The following is a 17,425-nucleotide window of genomic DNA, read 5'->3' on the forward strand; positions in this document are numbered from 1 at the left end:
CAGGAAATTGTTATAATTTATATGTTAAAATCTACTGCCAATTCAAAATTTGAACTTATGCACATCAGCAGAACTCCTTCTGGGTATGGATGGAGCATATTAACCTGTAGGATTACCATTGCTAATATTTTAATGAGCACTTCTGTTTTAATGAGATTGTTTTAGAACTCATAAAGGAATAATTTTTAATTGTTCTACAACACGTTATTTAGCACTGGCTCTAAACCATTGTTATCCCACTTACCTCAGTGTAGCAGAATTGTACCCACTGTGATGCAGTGAATTATGTTCTACTGAAAGGACGTAATTCATCACATGGCTGATGACTCAAATGTGTGTTTGCATCCATTTGTTATGCTTGTGATATGCTTGAAATAGCATCCAAATGATATTTATAATGTGCTATATTTATCTGGAAAATTAAGAAGCATTGTGTACTTAGTGAAACAAGAAGGAGCAACTTGTTGTCTTTAATCATGCAATCTTTAATCTATGGAACTGATCTGTGGATCAGTTAATCAGGTTAATCCATTGTTCAGTGCATAGGAAAGAACCACTCTCTTGCTGGTGGGGAGAAAGTGGCCAGTAGTGTTTGTCAACCTGTTGTTCTCATTCTGATCAAGTAAATACAGAATAGTTTTTTAGATCTCTATCTGGAGGACAAAGAGAAAAGAAGAAAAGAAATAGGAGCTTTAAATTTGTCTATCTATAGCTGTTTATTGCTTGAGCTGCGGCATTTTTCCCTTCAAATCAGTACTCAGCAAGAGTTATTGGATAAATAGCATTGAAGTTCCAGTTAGTATCAGAGTATCTGTCTGCATTCTTAGTTCTCTGCCTGCTTTTTTGGCTGTAGGGCTTTCCCTCTAGTACTGGGACACAGAATTGTTTATTGTCAGGGCAATCAAAGAGATAAAGTAGCAAGCATTCATTGCAATCCCTGAGAAATCCCTGATAAACTGTACAGAGAGCAATATAGGGGAAACATGGAGCATTCTTGGCCATGAAATCCAGTATGCCATGTTGGGGTAAATAGTTTAACCAGCTATGGCCATGGGAAAAGGTGCTTTACAGTATGGTTTCTTTATAGGGGAGAGTGAATGTAAAAGCCACTGTATCATTCTAGCACTCCCTCCTCATCTTCATTCCCTGAAGTCACAATGCTGCAAAAATCCCAAGAACTTCTTATCTGAAAGAGACTTGCTCAAAAAAATTTTCTCTTTAAATATTCCTGGGTTACAAAGTCTTCCAATCTGCTTTTCCTTCCAAAAGGTTCTATGGTCAGGAGAATGCAGGGGGGGGGGTGTGTGTGTGTTGAGTTGAATCCATTCAAAGCAGTGTGTAGTTGTATTAAGGTACCGTAATTATCAGGCAGTACTGCTGAGGGAAATGTCTCCCACTGATGGACCCTTATATGCAGTTGGCCATTCTTTCTGGCCAGTACAGGGGGACCTGGCTTTGCTGTGTAACTTTGTGAAGCAGAGACCATTTTGGTTAATATCTCCATGGAACTTTGAACTTGAAGACAGGATGTTTTCTAGTAAATTGGATTATGTTTTCATTAATATCTTAGGGTCTCATTACGAGCTATATGGATGAACCAGAGTAGTCACTCTGGGTGCTCTGCTGTTGAGATTCTGCCATATGTAATCTTCAGCGTTACAAGAAGTCTAAGAAACGTAATATGTTTAGATCAGCTGAGCTGAAAACAGATCTAAAGATACTCAAATGGAAGGACTACTTTTTTTGAGATTTTTATTATGGGGAAAGAAAATATATATGCTATTGAGCCAGTAAGATGTCATGTGATTTCATGCCAGACAGCTAGCACTTAAGCTTTAAAATACTTCACTCTTGGCTAATGTTTTAATATATAGCTTAGAAAAAGGTTCAAGACATAATAATTTACTCTTGATCTTTGTGCAAGAGGTTTCTCATGGCACCAGGTTAAGAATTAACTAACAGCATTGTCTAGGAAAGAGCATATGTTAGCTTAATATTCTAGAGGATTTTGTTCAGCTAATTGTAAATATGCTAACACAATTAACAGAGCTTAAATGAGCTCAGGGTATTGATAAGTCTGTTCTTTGACAGCTCCAAAAATTAGTCTCTGAAGTTAATCCAACTAGATATTATATTCCATTCTGAAAATTGGTGACTTTTTGTTAGCACTGTAAGAACTTTAGTAAACAGAGTACAAACATTTGAGTATTAATTTTCAGGTGTTAAATCTAAAGCCTTTGTGATCAATGTGTATTGAAAGTTTCAGCCTGAAAATCTTTTGTTCATGACACATTCTGCTTTAGCCACTCTTTTTATGATCTATTGATACATTATTTTGTTAATGCTGAATGCTTAACTTTTTTCTTTCTTTTTCCTTTCTCTTCATATCCTGAAGTTCCAACTAACCTTTCAATGCTTTTTTTCCTTACCTCTTTTATTTGCTCCATTTATGCATTAAGTGGTTGCTTAGATTTAAGGTAAGAAACCCCAGGGCTGGATTTCCATTCTTATTCTTCTGAGACTATTACACACGGGGAGATGGTTATGTGAATGTTATAGATTGTTTAAAAGAACACCTGCTCTCCTTCCTGTGTATCGGATATTCTGTTGAAAGACTTCATTGCAGATAAATGTTTTGCGATAGAAATTGATGTATTTATGTAAGGAAGCTAACACAATTCATTTTAAAAGCTTTGTGGCAAAATATTGACTGACTTAAGCATATCTACCAGGTCATTTACAAGGGAGGAATGTTGTGCTTACCATGCCTAGATAAAAAGATACATGAATACTTAGCAGCTGAATAGGAGCCTCCCCCTGTGTAATATTCTTTTTATCCTATATACGGTGTGAATTATGATTTGATTGGGATTAATGTTTCAGCGTAAGATTGCTCCAATAAGGGGCTCCAAAGGTATGTAAAAAATTCAAATCTGTACATTATTTTTTAAAGTTGCAGTATCCTTATTTTTTTTTCCAGAAACTGCTAGCAGTATTTAAATACTGAGAGGCACTCATATATGGAAATTTTTTCAAATTTGGTAGTTGTGTAAAATCCTTAATTTCCCATAAACAGCAAGCGAAGTGGTTTATTTAGTAGAATATTAAATGAATAATGCATCAAAAAACTCAGACTGAAGTATGGCAAATTCTCATAGATCTTACAGAAATTAAAACATTAGTAGTGTTAGTGGCTGCAGATATAACAACAAAAAGCATAAAATCGATTGGACAAGAAATAAATGAAGTTACATGATATTACATTGGAATTCATAGTACCTTAAAAAATAAATAGGTTATAGCTTTATTTAGTATTTTGCTGTCGTCGTCTTCCTGAAGTGCAACTGATCTGGTTATTTGGGGAAGGGGGAATGAAAGTTTTTTGAGTAGCAGCCATGATTTCAAAGAGGGAACTGTATTCTAGAATGTAGAATAGTAATATTTTATATGATAATATTAATTAAATGAAGTTCCAAGTGGATGTGGAATTCTTTTTAAGTATTTTCCACAACTGGGAAAAGCTAAAATAAAATCCTGCACATTCCTGAAAAGATTGCCTTTTAAATAGCTACTACTGGGGATATCCTAACAATGTCCCTGTTGAATTGGCCAGCTGGTACTTTTAATAAAGTATTTAAGTGTATGTAGCATATCTGATCACAATGAAAATTGCTTAATAAATGGAGATTTCTTGCATGTCATTTTAAATTTACTTTTACATGAGTGTTTAAGGTACAGTATTTCTAGTCACATAGTGTTTAAATTGGTTATATTTGAGAATTAAAAAGTTCATCTCCCTGTTTCTGCATAGCCCCATGAAGTGCATACTTCTAATGCTGAATACGCCTTATTCTGCACACAGTCCATGCTAAGTGGTGCTTTTCACAGTGATTTGAAAACAGGAATTGGCAATCTGTCGGTTTTCTTTGTTGCTCTCTGCAGTTAGAGTTATGAACCATCCTAATGACTATCCTAAAAAAGTAAAATATAAAAATTGTGCAATTACAGATTATGCATGAACTGCCATATCTGCATCATCTGCAATGGTGAAAAGAGTCTCTTCAGCTTTTCAGAGAAAATTATTTTTTCAGTTTATAGGTTTGGAATGAAAAATAACGTTATTTGTTATAACAGCAGTTAAAATACATCTCTGTTTTTACTGGAGTGAACCTGATTTGATTTGGAAGATAAAATATGTCAATCAACTTCTGACTGCCAAAAACATGAGGGTTTAAAAAAATAAGAAAAAAAAAAAAGAAAAGGCAAAAAAACATACAGCCCCCCTCTTAGTGGACATAAGAGGTCTCACCATAGTCACAGTGCATCAGCCTGAAAGAAAAGTAGAAGAAGGCTACTAACCCATAGTTTCATGTGAATACTAATTTTACTTCACTTGAGAGATTATATATGAAGTTCTTAGCCTGTATTTATTTTTCATGGCTGCAAAGAAACCGTAGCTTGGTGAGCAGTTACAAAATTAAACTGACTGATGGGGCTAACTGTGCTTGTGTCTAGGTAGCTTAAATTTAAATTTTAAACAAATTTTGAAGAAAATTCCAGCTGCAAGTCAGAGGAGTATCTGTACCATCTCCTGTCAGAAAATCAATTGAAAATTACATTGTTTAAGCCTTTTTCTACTTGCTGGACTTGGTTCTCCAATTATTTTACATAGGTGAATGTGGTAAAAACAGGTAAACTTGCTTGCTGAAGCTTTTACTTGTGGTCATTGGTCAAGACAGTGAAATTTAGATATTTCAATTCTATATCAACCAGTTAATCAACTGGTGAAAATATGGTTCAATTAGACTTGCAAAGTAAATATTCAAGTGGCTGAGCACAGCCTGAAAAGGAGTTTACTCTGAAGTAGCAGATGACAGGCAAAAAATCTGTCATCCTCTCTAGAGCTTTAACAAGACGAAGCAAGGCGTGGGAAGTTAGTTTTCATTCAGCATTGGGTTGTTTTTGCTGGCGTCAGGTACAAAATCATTCAAGAAGGCTGGATAGCTGATTGATGTTTCTGAATGTCATCCATGCAACATCACTGCTGGGACACTCTTTCTTAATAGATTTGCCAAATCGTTTGCTGACCTGAAAGTTCTAGAAAATCAGATTTGACAATAGAGCAGCCCTTAAAAAATTTGGGGCAGAGTCCAATTTTAGCTTTAGAAAGTAGTTCTTTGTGAGGTTTGATTGTGTGGAATATATGCTATTGAGGCTTTTGGGGGAAAAAGTTTATCTTGGTAATGAAACTGACAATGAGATGTTATACTGAAAAGTGAAAATGTTGTAGGTTTAAGTCTTTGCTTCTGTTAAGGCCTTAAAGCTGTGTAAATAAACAGTTAAGTGCCTTAAAGTTGTGTAAAAAACAGTGCATTTGTGCAAGTACGTTTAGTGGGTCTGGTGACCAACTATATCTGACCAACTATGTATTTCTGCACTTCAGGGAACAGTGCCTCTCTTAAACAGAATAATCTGTAGTGATCACTTCAAGCCTTCTATTTCTTTAAAGTTTATATTACTGTTCTTACTGTGGAGGTGGATCCCAGAGCATCCTCTAGGATGTGTTACTTACCCAAGATCTGCTTGTTTTAGGTTGTTTATGCAATTCCTTCCTCAGCAAAGCTTCATATTCCAGCTCCAGCACTTCTGGAGTTACAGCTCTGGTCTTTGGACCTTTTCTTCTGTAGTCCTGTTACATGCTACTTCATGTATAAAAAGCCTCTGTAAGGTATCCAGTCAAAGAAATGCTTATCTGAGAGTGTCTGTGTATTCTTTCTAGAATTATTTAGACCCCCCCCCCCCCCCACACGCACCATGTAATTTCAGTGGGTGATGTTTTTTGCTTTTTTTTTTTTTTTTTTTGCTTCAAGGGAAAGAAGCAAAAAAGTTGGAAAAATCTCTCCATTAATTCTGTGTAGACCATGTACAGTGCTTTTTTCTGGGTTCACTGGGTTGTCTTCTTTCTTGTAGAACACTCAGCTGTTTGTTTCTTTTTTTTTTTTTTCCCGAGCTTTGTGCCCAAATTGTTTTTTGCCTCTCTTAATTTTTTATTTATTTAATTTTTAGCACAATGGTTAGCTGTTTTGACAGTTGCAAGCAAGGACAGAAGTACTTCTTTGGGTTTTTTTTGTTTGTTTGTTTTGTTTTGTTGTTGCAGGCTCTATTTTACCATACAGTTTCCTAAAAAGAATTTGCAATCTCTGTGCTACAAACTAACCACAGATCTGTGGAGTCCTGCAGCTATACTAACCAACAGCCAGATGTGTCCCTCTGCTTTCACCCTCTAATTACACAAGTTGCAGCTGAATGCTTTTAGCTGCATGGAGTTAGGGGAAATGTCATCAGAAACAGTGCAACTTCTAGCAAGGTCCAGCTTACTCAGAAATTCCAACTTAATGAGAAAACTAATTTTTGCAAATTGACGACAAACTCAAATGTGACCTTGAGGTCTAGTGATTGCTTTGGATTGTAAAAGTTTGTAAGAGGGATGTACGTGGATAACCATAAGTGCAAAATAGGAAAGGCAGTAGGCAACAGAATAAAGTTTTGCAAGGGTTGGGGGAGTGTTAATAGCTTTCTTTTTTTTTTTTCATCTAGCAGACAAAAGGAGAAAGAAGTTGGAAATTTTGCAACGTTTGTATCTCAAGTGAAGTTACAACTAGTATAGCTTTAAATCTTATTCTCTTTTTCTTTCCTCAAGACAACCTGTAATCCTTTTAGTGTCTTGCATAATATTATTTCCACAGGTCTGTCTACTTTGATTAGAACTGTTAGAATAATTTTATATTCTTAATTTCTCTTCTATGATTATTTGGTTATAAGTAAAAGGGGAAGTTATTCAGACAGAATTGTTTAAATTGCAGTAGCTAGTCTTAAAGTCCTGTCAGATTTGAAGACAGTCCTGGTAAACTTTACTTGTTCTTTCAATATTTCAGTATCAGTGTTGAAAGGTCATTTCAAAGAGCCTGAAACTAAGCATTCTGTCAATGCACTTCCCCATCTTTCAGCCTAGTCTTTCTGAACAGCTTCTTTGTGACTGAGATTTCTTGTTTAACAAAGGTTATTTTTTCTTCAGCCACATTGTCTAAAGCTGTCTTACCATCCTATGTCAGGGATGTTTGTTAGCAGTGTTAATAAAAGCAACTGGCAGTAACTGGAGTTCTGCATTGGTCAGGCAAGTATTGCTTCCACATCTTGCTGTGTGATGTCACTTCACCCTCCAGCTGCATTCCTCTCCTTTTCATGTGATTCTAGCACAGTGGAATCCTAAAACGTCATTTTTCTTGTAATTATTGTATGCATATAATACCACTCTTGAAAGTAGGGTTAAGTAGGATGCTCTCTTAACTGTAGGATGTTCTGTTAACTGTGAAGTGATAGCTAGTGCTGACATCATCTGGGGAGAAACCATAGTGTAGCTAGTTAAAACATCTGCCGGGACTGCTCAGGGACACACAGATTGGTCTAAGTTTGCTGTCCTCTAAAGACATCCAAAACCCCTGCCCTACTAGGCTTAACAGTCTGTTTGAAATAGCTGTAGCAAGTGTTGCTGTGAGTTTTTAATTAAATGGTGTTGGGTGTGTTTTGTTTGGACAACTCAAATAGATGGATGAAACAGACATCTTTAATGAAACAAGAAATACAGGGGATGCTGCAACTTTAAAAAAAAAAAAGGGGGGGGGATTTTTTGCTATTTATTGATGTTCCGTGTATAGAATAAAATACAATTCATTTTACATTTTCCCTTTTCCCTTCAAGTAGTTGTAGTTCAGTGCTTACCTCATCCCTCACTTGACTTAACTTTAGAATTATTGCTGCTTAGAGTTGGCTTAAAGGACTTTATAATGCTATTCAAAAGACTTTTTTCTTAAATTGACACTGCAAAGCACTTTTTGCACAACTGAATCAAAATGTTTGCTTTTGAATCTGACAAAAAAAAAAAAAAAAAGAACCCAAACTTTACAAAGCTTGGTTTTCTTTTCCTCCCAGGAAATTGAAAATGTTGTAACACGGGTTCTTGAGAGCTAAGGAGTCAAGTTTCAGCATCAGAATACTGAATATATTATGCTTTACACTGTCCTCAGTATTTACAAATTCACAAAAGTAAACATTTCCAGGATTTTAAGCAAGTTGTTAAAGGCAAATTACTTCTTTATAATTTGTCTATAACGATGTTTGCAAATATTCTTAATGTGTTGATTACTGTGCCTTTTTTTTTTGTATGGGGGAGGTGGGGTCAGTAGACAAGACTTACACTTTGGAAATAAGAAACAGTGAAATAGAGCATGACAGGAACAACAGAAAAAGGGATGTAAGCGTACTTATTTTGGTTTGTTGAATATTTCTGTGCCTAAGCAAGAATTTGAGCATTCATAAATCAAAAGCTATTTAACGGAGACTTTTAAGAAGACCACATACAGATTCCTGTAATGGTGCATGCATTGAGAGAATTATGCTTGGCTGGCAGTATGCAGGTAAACAAAATGCCTACATCAGTAATAATTGTTTACGATTTCTAGATTGATCAGGCAGTTAGGAATGCAGGTGACTTCTTGATTTTTAGAGGTTATAGTAAATTCTCTTATATAAAAGTTTCTTCTTTGTAATTTAACCTGAAAGAATGCAAGGGGATGACTGCAGTCGCATCACATCACTGCAAATAATTTTTCTCCCCATACGTTTATCTATCAATTCTTAGAGGTCAATTTGCTACAAATTTGGTGGGGAAAGAAATACATCTCTGTTTTTCTATATATAGCTTTCTCTGTAATTTTGCATGTGTACTATTAATATTTATAACAAACAGTTTATTAAATAATTTTAATACTGTGAAAATATTAAAACATTAATGGAACATATTTGGACATTATGTTGGCTTCTCTGTATTTGTATTAATTACATTAAATTGTGGTCTATTATATAAACCTTAATATTTTTAAAGAGTTCTTTAAAATATTCTTTGAAATTTACCATTTGGTAGGGCAATGTGAAATAACTGCCTTTGTCTTAAAAGGTGACTGGGAGGTTTAACCAATTCACATACAATGCCTGCGTTGTCACTGATTTAATGTTTGTGATAGCCCAAAGACAAATTCACTCTTTGTATAAGTAATTTTTGAAAACCCTATGTAATAAAGAGTCCTTTGAGCGCAACTCTTGAGTTCTAGCAGAGTGGATATTGCATATAGAATGCATGGCCTCTCAATTTATTTTTTGTTTAAACCTTCCCCTACTTAGAGTTAATTGGTAAGGGCATCTCTGTCCCTAGACGGTGAGCTTAGTGAAGGCCATTTCTCTCCCCGTTCTTTCACGCAGGTCAGCACACAGAATATGAAGATGGGTGGGTTGCCTCGTACAACACCACCCACCCAGAAGCCACCAAGTCCACCAATGTCAGGAAAAGGAACTATTGGGTAAGTGGAGTTACCAAGCATGTAAAGGGCTTAGGTGAACAAGAAGAGGGAAAAAAAAAAAGATTCTTTCTTTTTGTGTGGTCTGTTTTGGTTGGTTGGTTTTGCTTTAACCATCCACAGGATGAGATGTTGCATCAGCATCCTCTTATATTGATCATGTCTTATATACTGGTTAACACATTTCTGTCACAAGATAATGGGCATCATCAGCCTTCCCAACAGAAACATTTTTTATCATTGCAGAACACTTAAAACTATATGCTTTAGCATAGAGAGTCATCAGCTGTGTGGCTTTGACAGGTGGTGCTAAACAACTGGAAAACTAGCATGTGGTGCTGTTGTACATGAAGTACATGAAAAATGTCCTTGATTGTTTTCTCATCCTCTGAAGTAGATATTGCAAACTTACAGGAAAACATTTTTAACTGCTGATGCTGCTTAGTATGTAGCAAACATTTCAAAGAATGAAAAATGTCTTTGTCTATATTATCTTAATTTGCTTCCTTGCTAATTTGCTTATTATCTTAATATGCTTGTCCTTGTGTAGGCGTCACTCTCCTTATCGTACTTTGGAGCCAGTACGTCCTCCGGTGGTACCAAATGACTACGTGCCTAGCCCAACACGCAATATGGCTCCCTCACAGCAGAGCCCTGTAAGAACAGCTTCTGTGAATCAGAGGAATCGCACATACAGGTATTCAGAGTAGTCCCACACAAAGTGTACTTAGTGTTTTATAAGTGCATGGACAAAAATGCTATGATAAATGTGAAATCTATCTGCACCTTGACAGTGAAGCTTCAAGCAAGGATAACTGGGGATGGATGCCATTTAGCATGTCGACAATGTGTTGTAATAAAACTGGAATAGTGAATTGTGAATGGTTCATTTAATCCCATGGTTGCATTAATTTTAGCATTATAACATAGTTATAGCACATAATGCTGTACTAAAATCTTGTAATCTTCCAAGTGTTTAGACTGTGATATTTTGTGAAATGTTTACAAAACTGGGAAAAGACATTGTACACAACTTAAGTTTTGCATGTTGAAGGACTGCTTGGTGTGCTTACCATTCACATTTTTGTTTGAACAGTCTTTGATGTTTTTAGATTGAGAAGTTGAAAAAGAGCATTGTATTTTGAGGGTATTGGTAACTTCAAACACAGAATAAAGCTGAGTTGTATTACCAAAGGTTCTGTAGAAAGCTAGCCTTCTCTCTAGGATAATGAGAAGAGTTTCATGATATGGTCTAAATACTTCCCGTGGAATCTTTACCTTTTAAACTTCATAAATACTCGATGCTGGCTAAATAGATTGGCTTAATGTGACTTTTACTTGATTATCTTAAATTTTTCCTATTTCAGTTGTCTTATATGAAAGCACATAAAGCAGAGTTTAAAGAGTCAGTACCTTTTTTAAGTTACAGGAAAAAGGTCTGTATTTGCTCAGCAGAGATTTTACAATATTGGAGTGGCGTGCTTTGGCATTAAGTTCAGAAGTGTTTCATTTTGGAGCAAGTTCACTAGAACTAGGTGAAAAATCTGTTGCACTGTAACCAAAATGACGACGACTACTGAGAAAACTAAGCTTTATATAGGTCTTCATCATTGTTTCTTTTCCCTTGTTCCCCATTACTCCTCTGAATTAGTTCAGGTGCTGTCTGAGGGATCTTGTGTTTCAGCATGTAGAGCAGCATATTCATTTCCTGGATTATTTTGGTTTCTTACAGCAGCAGTGGGAGTAGTGGAGGAAGCCACCCAAGTAGTCGGAGCAGCAGTCGAGAGAACAGTGGAAGTGGCAGTGTGGGTGTTCCTATTGCTGTTCCCACACCATCTCCTCCCAGTGTCTATCCAGGTAAACGGAAACTTGCTTTTCCTCTTTCTGACTCAGCATTAGCTTCAGCATTTGCAGATTTCCTAAAAACCGTGATGAGTAAACCCCAAGAGGAATCTCAAAATTCATCTTCCAGAAGCATGCAGTCCTTGAAATTGGTCCTAGCTATTGATAGTATGAATCTGAATAAAGTAGAGTGTTTTCTGGGAGTTTCTGATGTTCGCTAGTGTTTATTTTATATATTACTCGATTTATCAGAACTTTTTGCCTGGCTGCCTGTATGGGACCAGATAGGACACAATATTTTTTTTGGTGGACAGGGGAAACGTCTCCCTTGTTCTTCTAAGCAAATTGGTGCTTTTTCATTGGCTGTCTACAGGTCTATAGAAGCTTGCTTTTAGAAAATTAGATTAAAAGAGAGGCAAGCAGAATGTAAATCTTCAGTACATTAATGCAAGCCTAGCCGAGTTGTCATGAAAAGGCATTTGTTCAGTGTAAACGACCCCAGTCTTCCCAGAAATAGGAAGTGATTCTTTTTCCTTTGCTCAGCACTTTTGGTGAAGAAGAGTGTATAGTTGGCTTGCAGTGTGATCTGAAATATATGATGCTTCTGAACCGAAGAACGGGAAAATTTTGTCTTTCCTCTTCTGTATGTTTTCTAATTAGTACAAAAGCTAAAGGCAACTGTGATAAAGATTGCAGTGTAAATAACAACAAGGAATGAAGACATCTTTCCAAAGTAATGACTTGCAGTGAAAAGTTCAGGGTTGTTACCTTCAGACCAGAAAGAAGCAGTGGATTTGCTTGACTGTCGTGAGCAGCCTACATAAGAATGAGCCTTTCTTTAGTAGCTTTTTCTCCCATCTCCTCGTGCATTCCAAAATACTATGCATCCAGTAAGGTGCTAACACTGAATAGTCAAAGGCTTTCTCTAATCCTTGCTAACATATCTCCTTATTAACTCCACCTCTTCCTCCTTTCTTCACGTAGCCCCTGCTGGCTCAGCTGGCACTTCTCCCCTTCCTGCTACCTCTGCTCCTGCCCCCACCACTCCTGCTCCTGCCCCTTCCTCCGCTGCCCCAGATGCTGCTGCAGGAGCCCAGCCCCTTGCTGATGGCTTCACCTCTCCAACTCCCCCTGCTGTTTCTTCCACACCCTCTACAGGTGAGTGTCTGCTCTGGTGTGTGGGCAGATGAACCCAGATGTGATCACGGTCCAAGGCTTTTCAAAGTTCCTTGAGAAGCACTGATTTTTTTTCCATTGGCTTTTCTTTTGTCTTAAATATAGAAAAAGTATCTGCTAATACTCAGCTATAAGGTAATAGTTGGAGCAGACAATTCAAGGTGTGCTAGTTTTATAAACAGCAGTCATCACTTTATTATTTTTACTTTTTTACATTTACGTAGCTATTTATTACATTATCATTTTATTGCAGTTTGGATACTGGGACTTTTACTGAGTTCCGGGTCTGATTATTCTCTTCTAGGAACGGATTAAAAATGGTGCAACTAGCAAAGTATAATTTATACAATTCGTCTCTTCAGTGCTTTCAAATGACAAGTCTCCTTTCAACGAACTGTTAAGGAGAGCATCCTTTTTGTAGGAGTGAAGTAAAACACAAGTTTTTGCTATGGAGAATAGTACTAAAGCATTTTGGTTTGATGCTTTAGAGTCAGTACTTAACGGCATGTAATGCAACTTGCTTTTCTACTGCTTATGAAATCACCCCACATTTTTCATTTTCTCATGTGCTGAAGTTGCGGCATGTAGTACTTACTAACCATAGCACAGTTCTGTGGTAGCTTTTGATGAGGTGTTACACTGCATTGTACAGCTCTGGTTTAGATAGAAAACATGTAACCACATATTGGCTTACTTTTCATTATAGTGGAATCTGATTACAAGGGCATCAGTTGATGTGTGTGTTTATTAGTGTTGGTCTCTCATAGAAAGAATTTCACCAGGTGCCAGAAGCATTCTTGAAATTGTATTTAATTTAAGGTGCAGTGGTTCATATAAAATTAGAAAATACTTACAGTAGAATCCATGACTATGACAGAAGTTTCTGGACTGTGATGAATTCTGGTATCCAGATGATACTGAAGTCTAAACTACTTTCACATTTAGAAGATGAGGTGTGTCAGAGCACTTCAGTTTTCCATTTTTTATGCACTGTCAGTATCCCAGTTTTAAAGCCATATCGCTTCTGTATTTTGGACAAGTCGAAATCAAACAGAAATTAATATTTCAATGGCTACAAACCCTTACTTACAATTTTGTAAGAGAAATTTCAGTTTTTTTGCTCTTCTGTTTCCTTGTGTTATTAGTGAGGTGGCTTGCATAGCTTCTCTGAAATAAAATATATGAAGAGACTGGATAGTTTACCATTTACGAGGTTGTAGTTTTTGGTCCTTAAGGACCTCTTATCCTTGTTCCTTCTCTCCCCCTTCTTTGCAATCACCACCAATTTCACAGTCCTTTAAGTAATGGGGAGACATACTGAAAAGGTACGGTAGGAATAATGTGGAAAAGCATTTTTTACTAGGTGGATTGCTTCTTAACTGCTCTTGTTCCTCACCTGTAAGAAGTGTGCTGTTTGAGATGCACATACCTGTACAAAGCAGGAGGAATGGGAATCTCTAGTTAATGCAATTGCTCTTAGAAGCAAGTAACACAGAAAGCAACTTGCATTTTCTTTACTGACCTAGTGTGGAGTTTTGCAAAGTAATCAAGCATAATGGAGAACCTCCTTACACCTTATGTAAAAGGAGAACAGTGCAGATTTTTAAAAATTGCTCATTCGTGTGTTCTGTTTCCCTATTTACTTCACTGCATGTATGCCTCCTCAACCACAATGGCCATCTGGCTTTCTTCCCTTGTTTTTCTGCAAACCCTGAAATCTACCTCTAGTGCAAATGGTGGAAGCAGAATAGTTAGGGAAGTTAATAACCCATATGGGTGTAAGAAGTCTAGTTTACTGTGTGCTGTTGTGTACCATATATAAGCTGGAGAATTTTATGTGAGCACAAAGGCTGCCTTAATAGCCTTACTTCTTGATTAGTATTGGGTGGTGATGAGTGATATGCAAAGTCAATTGCCAGTTTTGTGTTCGTATGTTTTGTGGAAAACATATATTGCTTAGTTAGATTCAGAATCAATTATTTTGATATAGGAAGTGATTAGAATGGAGAGCAAGTTTTAAGGAATTATTTCAATTGACAGCTCCTTGAAAATTAGGTCTTTGAGTATGATTTCATTTATTCCGTACTTCAAGCAGTTTCTAACATTCTCTTCTCCCCAGATGATTCTCTGTATATTTCTTGAACAGCAATAAGACAGTTTTCAGTTGTAGAAGGTAACATCTCTGAATCTTAGAAATGGCATACATATAGTTTTCACATGTTGTGTTGCTTGATGGCTGGACTGTGAAGTGTTATTTTTCACAGGTTTATAAATGAGATGACTGAATTTGCAAGAAGTTATTATAGTACATTATATAAAATATGCAACTGGGAATGACTGTCTTTCATTTTGAAACTTTGTAGCATAGATACCTTTGCATTTCCATTTTGGCTTTTGCAATTAGTGCTAAGTACAGGCAGTTGGGAGAATTATTATGTTGCTATTGAGACATCCAGTATTTGGCAGTCTGGTAGCTGAACTGGCTGAATGCACCTAGGACGCAGATTGTCTTTAAAGAACAGAAACCTTTCCAAGCCTTTGAATCTTGAATGTAGCTATTAAAAAAAAAAAAAAAAAAAAAAAAGGCAGGCATCATTCTTCTCTTGGTAACACATTTCCCTTTCTAACCCAGGTCACCCAGTTCAGTTCTACAGCATGAACAGGCCTGCATCTCGACACACGCCCCCAACAATAGGGGGATCTTTGCCATATCGGCGTCCTCCTTCGATCACGTCACAGACGAGCCTTCAGAACCAGATGAATGGAGGACCTTTTTATAACCAGAACCCAGGTAAGAAAGGTTTTCTGCTGTGCTGAATTCAATGCAGGCGTGAATTGACTGGACTTCAGGTCTCTGAAATTTTGTCTCCACTGCAGATCTTGCGGTTAGTCTCAGATTAACTACCAGTAGAGTGCTGGTAGCCATGCAGAAGCTGTGGTGCAAGTACAGAGCATTCAGCTTGCACTATGGCAAGCAGCCCAGAACAATATGGGCTTTGTTGCCAGATGAATTACTTCGATCTACCAGAGATCAGAGATGTGTGCATTTAACTTGAGAAGGAAGTGGATGGTCCTTCTGGGGACAATGAGGATGGAGGAGCTTATATGAATAAACTGCAGCCCAGTTGCCTGAAATATGCGCTACTTGTTAAGCACATTATGTGCATATTGAAATCTGAAGGGGAACAGACAGGAAGGAAAGGGAAAGAGCTATAAAGGAAACCTTTCAATATTACCTTTTGCAGTAAAGAGGATTTTCAGTATATCCAGAGTTTCTGACAACTGCTGTGCATTTCTGTATTAGTAAAGGGATAATTCTCTGGAATTTACCACTGCATTGTTAAAGGTAATCATAAAGATGCCAAATAGACTTCAAAGAAGTTACATAACCATGATTCAGTCTGTGGACCCAAAAAGAAAGTAGTGATTATGGTGATCAGTCACTTGAGCTGTAAATCACAAACAAAATACTTCAATTATACTGTCACACACAAACAAGCTGTTGTAGTAAAAGCAGAATACAGAATTTATTAGCTTTGTGGTTAAACTAAACCATTTTTTTGGACTGCACCTTGAGAGGAGAGGATGCTCAAATATGTGTAATTGATGAATATCCTATGAATAGAGGGATTGTTGTCTCTGTAAGGAGCAGGGGTAATAGTGGCGGGATGGAGGCCATGGTTGCTTTTCAGCATTCCCAAAGAGAAGGAGAAAATACAAATTTCTGGCTTGTAGTGATGAAAGAGAGACCCTACACAGGCAGAGGGAGCATGTCAGCTATGGCTTGTTCTGCTTTGCAGGTTGTTTGGCAATAAAGCAATACTTTTCTTCCTTTTTTTTTTTTTTTTCAAGTATGGTGGCATAGTCATTTTTGTTTATTTACTTCAATACTGCTACTAAGATAAGGTAATTTTTCTGCTTCATGGTGAGACATTTTCAGCAACTGAAAAGAAAATAGTAAGGAAATGCAGACCCTTAACCGATCTCAGCATAAACTTGTCCCAAAGACACCCTTGCCAGTTATATCACCTAACAAGTAGTGCAACTTTGCTACGTTAGTTAAATACCAGTAGGAGTTCAGCTGCCAGCAGTATAGAGCTCAGTACAGGCTGAAAGCCCTTGGGAAAAAGTGGGGGCTTGTTGGGATGCTGGTATGCACTGCACACTGTTCATACAGCTGAATTCTTACCAGGCTGAAGCTATCTTGGGAAAGGTGCTCTCAAGCATTTCTTAATGAATCCACAGCAAACATGTTGATGAACTTCTACCAGTGGTCTATATGAAAGCAAGCTGAGTGGGAATGCTTAAGACGGTGTTTATCTCATCTTTTGAGATAGCAGGAGTGCAATAGAGTTCTTCTGATGCACTTTATAAGAAGTCATTATTTTAAAATGTCATTATATGAAAAAATAAATAAATTACTGTATTGACCAAATACAGTAAAGGCCAAAACTAGAGTCATTATGTATTATATAGAGACAATATAATAAGATAGTGCCTGCACTGTGTGTAGACTTAAGTATAAAACTTGACAAAAGGTTAAAATAAACAAGGAATGATGTCAGCTAGTGTTAGCCATCACCATTTTGATTAAATTGTGCAACCCAAGCTAACAAAGGGATTTTTTTGTTTGCCTAGAGTGATTTATTTTACTACCTGGAAAGCCTTGTTATCTCCTTCAAAGAATTATATATAGCACACATATGCAGCATGCTGAAGGGATGTAGGAAACTGAAGCTAGTCTCATATGATAGATATGGATTGTATGTATTCATGTGACTTGAGTAGAGAAAACATTTTGAAACTAAGTATTTTCATAGCATGTATAATTAAAAAGGGGAGCACTTCATAGTTGAACAGGAATGTTGAATTCCTGAATGTTACTGCATTTGAATAGTACTTCAAGTTCCTTTTTCCCACTTTCATAAATGCAAGACCAAAACTTTTCCTGGCTACTGTGGTTATACTTGAAAGAAGGAATATACTCTCTCTGGAGT

At 36.8% G+C, this 17,425-nt stretch overlaps 1 protein-coding gene across 6 annotated transcripts in view; it reads left to right on the forward strand.

Annotated features, from left to right (window-relative positions):
- ABI2 (abl interactor 2) overlaps positions 1-17,425 on the forward strand; it is a 61,921-nt gene that overhangs the window by 35,367 nt on the left and 9,129 nt on the right. For 4 of the 6 annotated variants that reach the window (XM_083842851.1, XM_083842852.1, XM_083842849.1 and 1 more), the window contains 4 exons: positions 9,316-9,413; positions 9,961-10,107; positions 11,143-11,267; positions 15,061-15,219. In XM_083842851.1, coding sequence (XP_083698977.1) covers positions 9,316-9,413; positions 9,961-10,107; positions 11,143-11,267; positions 15,061-15,219 — 529 coding nt within the window. Of the gene's footprint in view, positions 1-9,315; positions 9,414-9,960; positions 10,108-11,142; positions 11,346-12,236; positions 12,411-15,060; positions 15,220-17,425 lie in introns of all 6 variants that reach the window. The other 2 variants (XM_083842853.1, XM_083842854.1) reach the window with 2 other exon arrangements.

The sequence above is a fragment of the Anser anser genome, assembly GCF_964211835.1.
Source record: "Anser anser genome assembly, chromosome: 6".
Lineage (NCBI taxonomy): Eukaryota > Metazoa > Chordata > Aves > Anseriformes > Anatidae > Anser > Anser anser.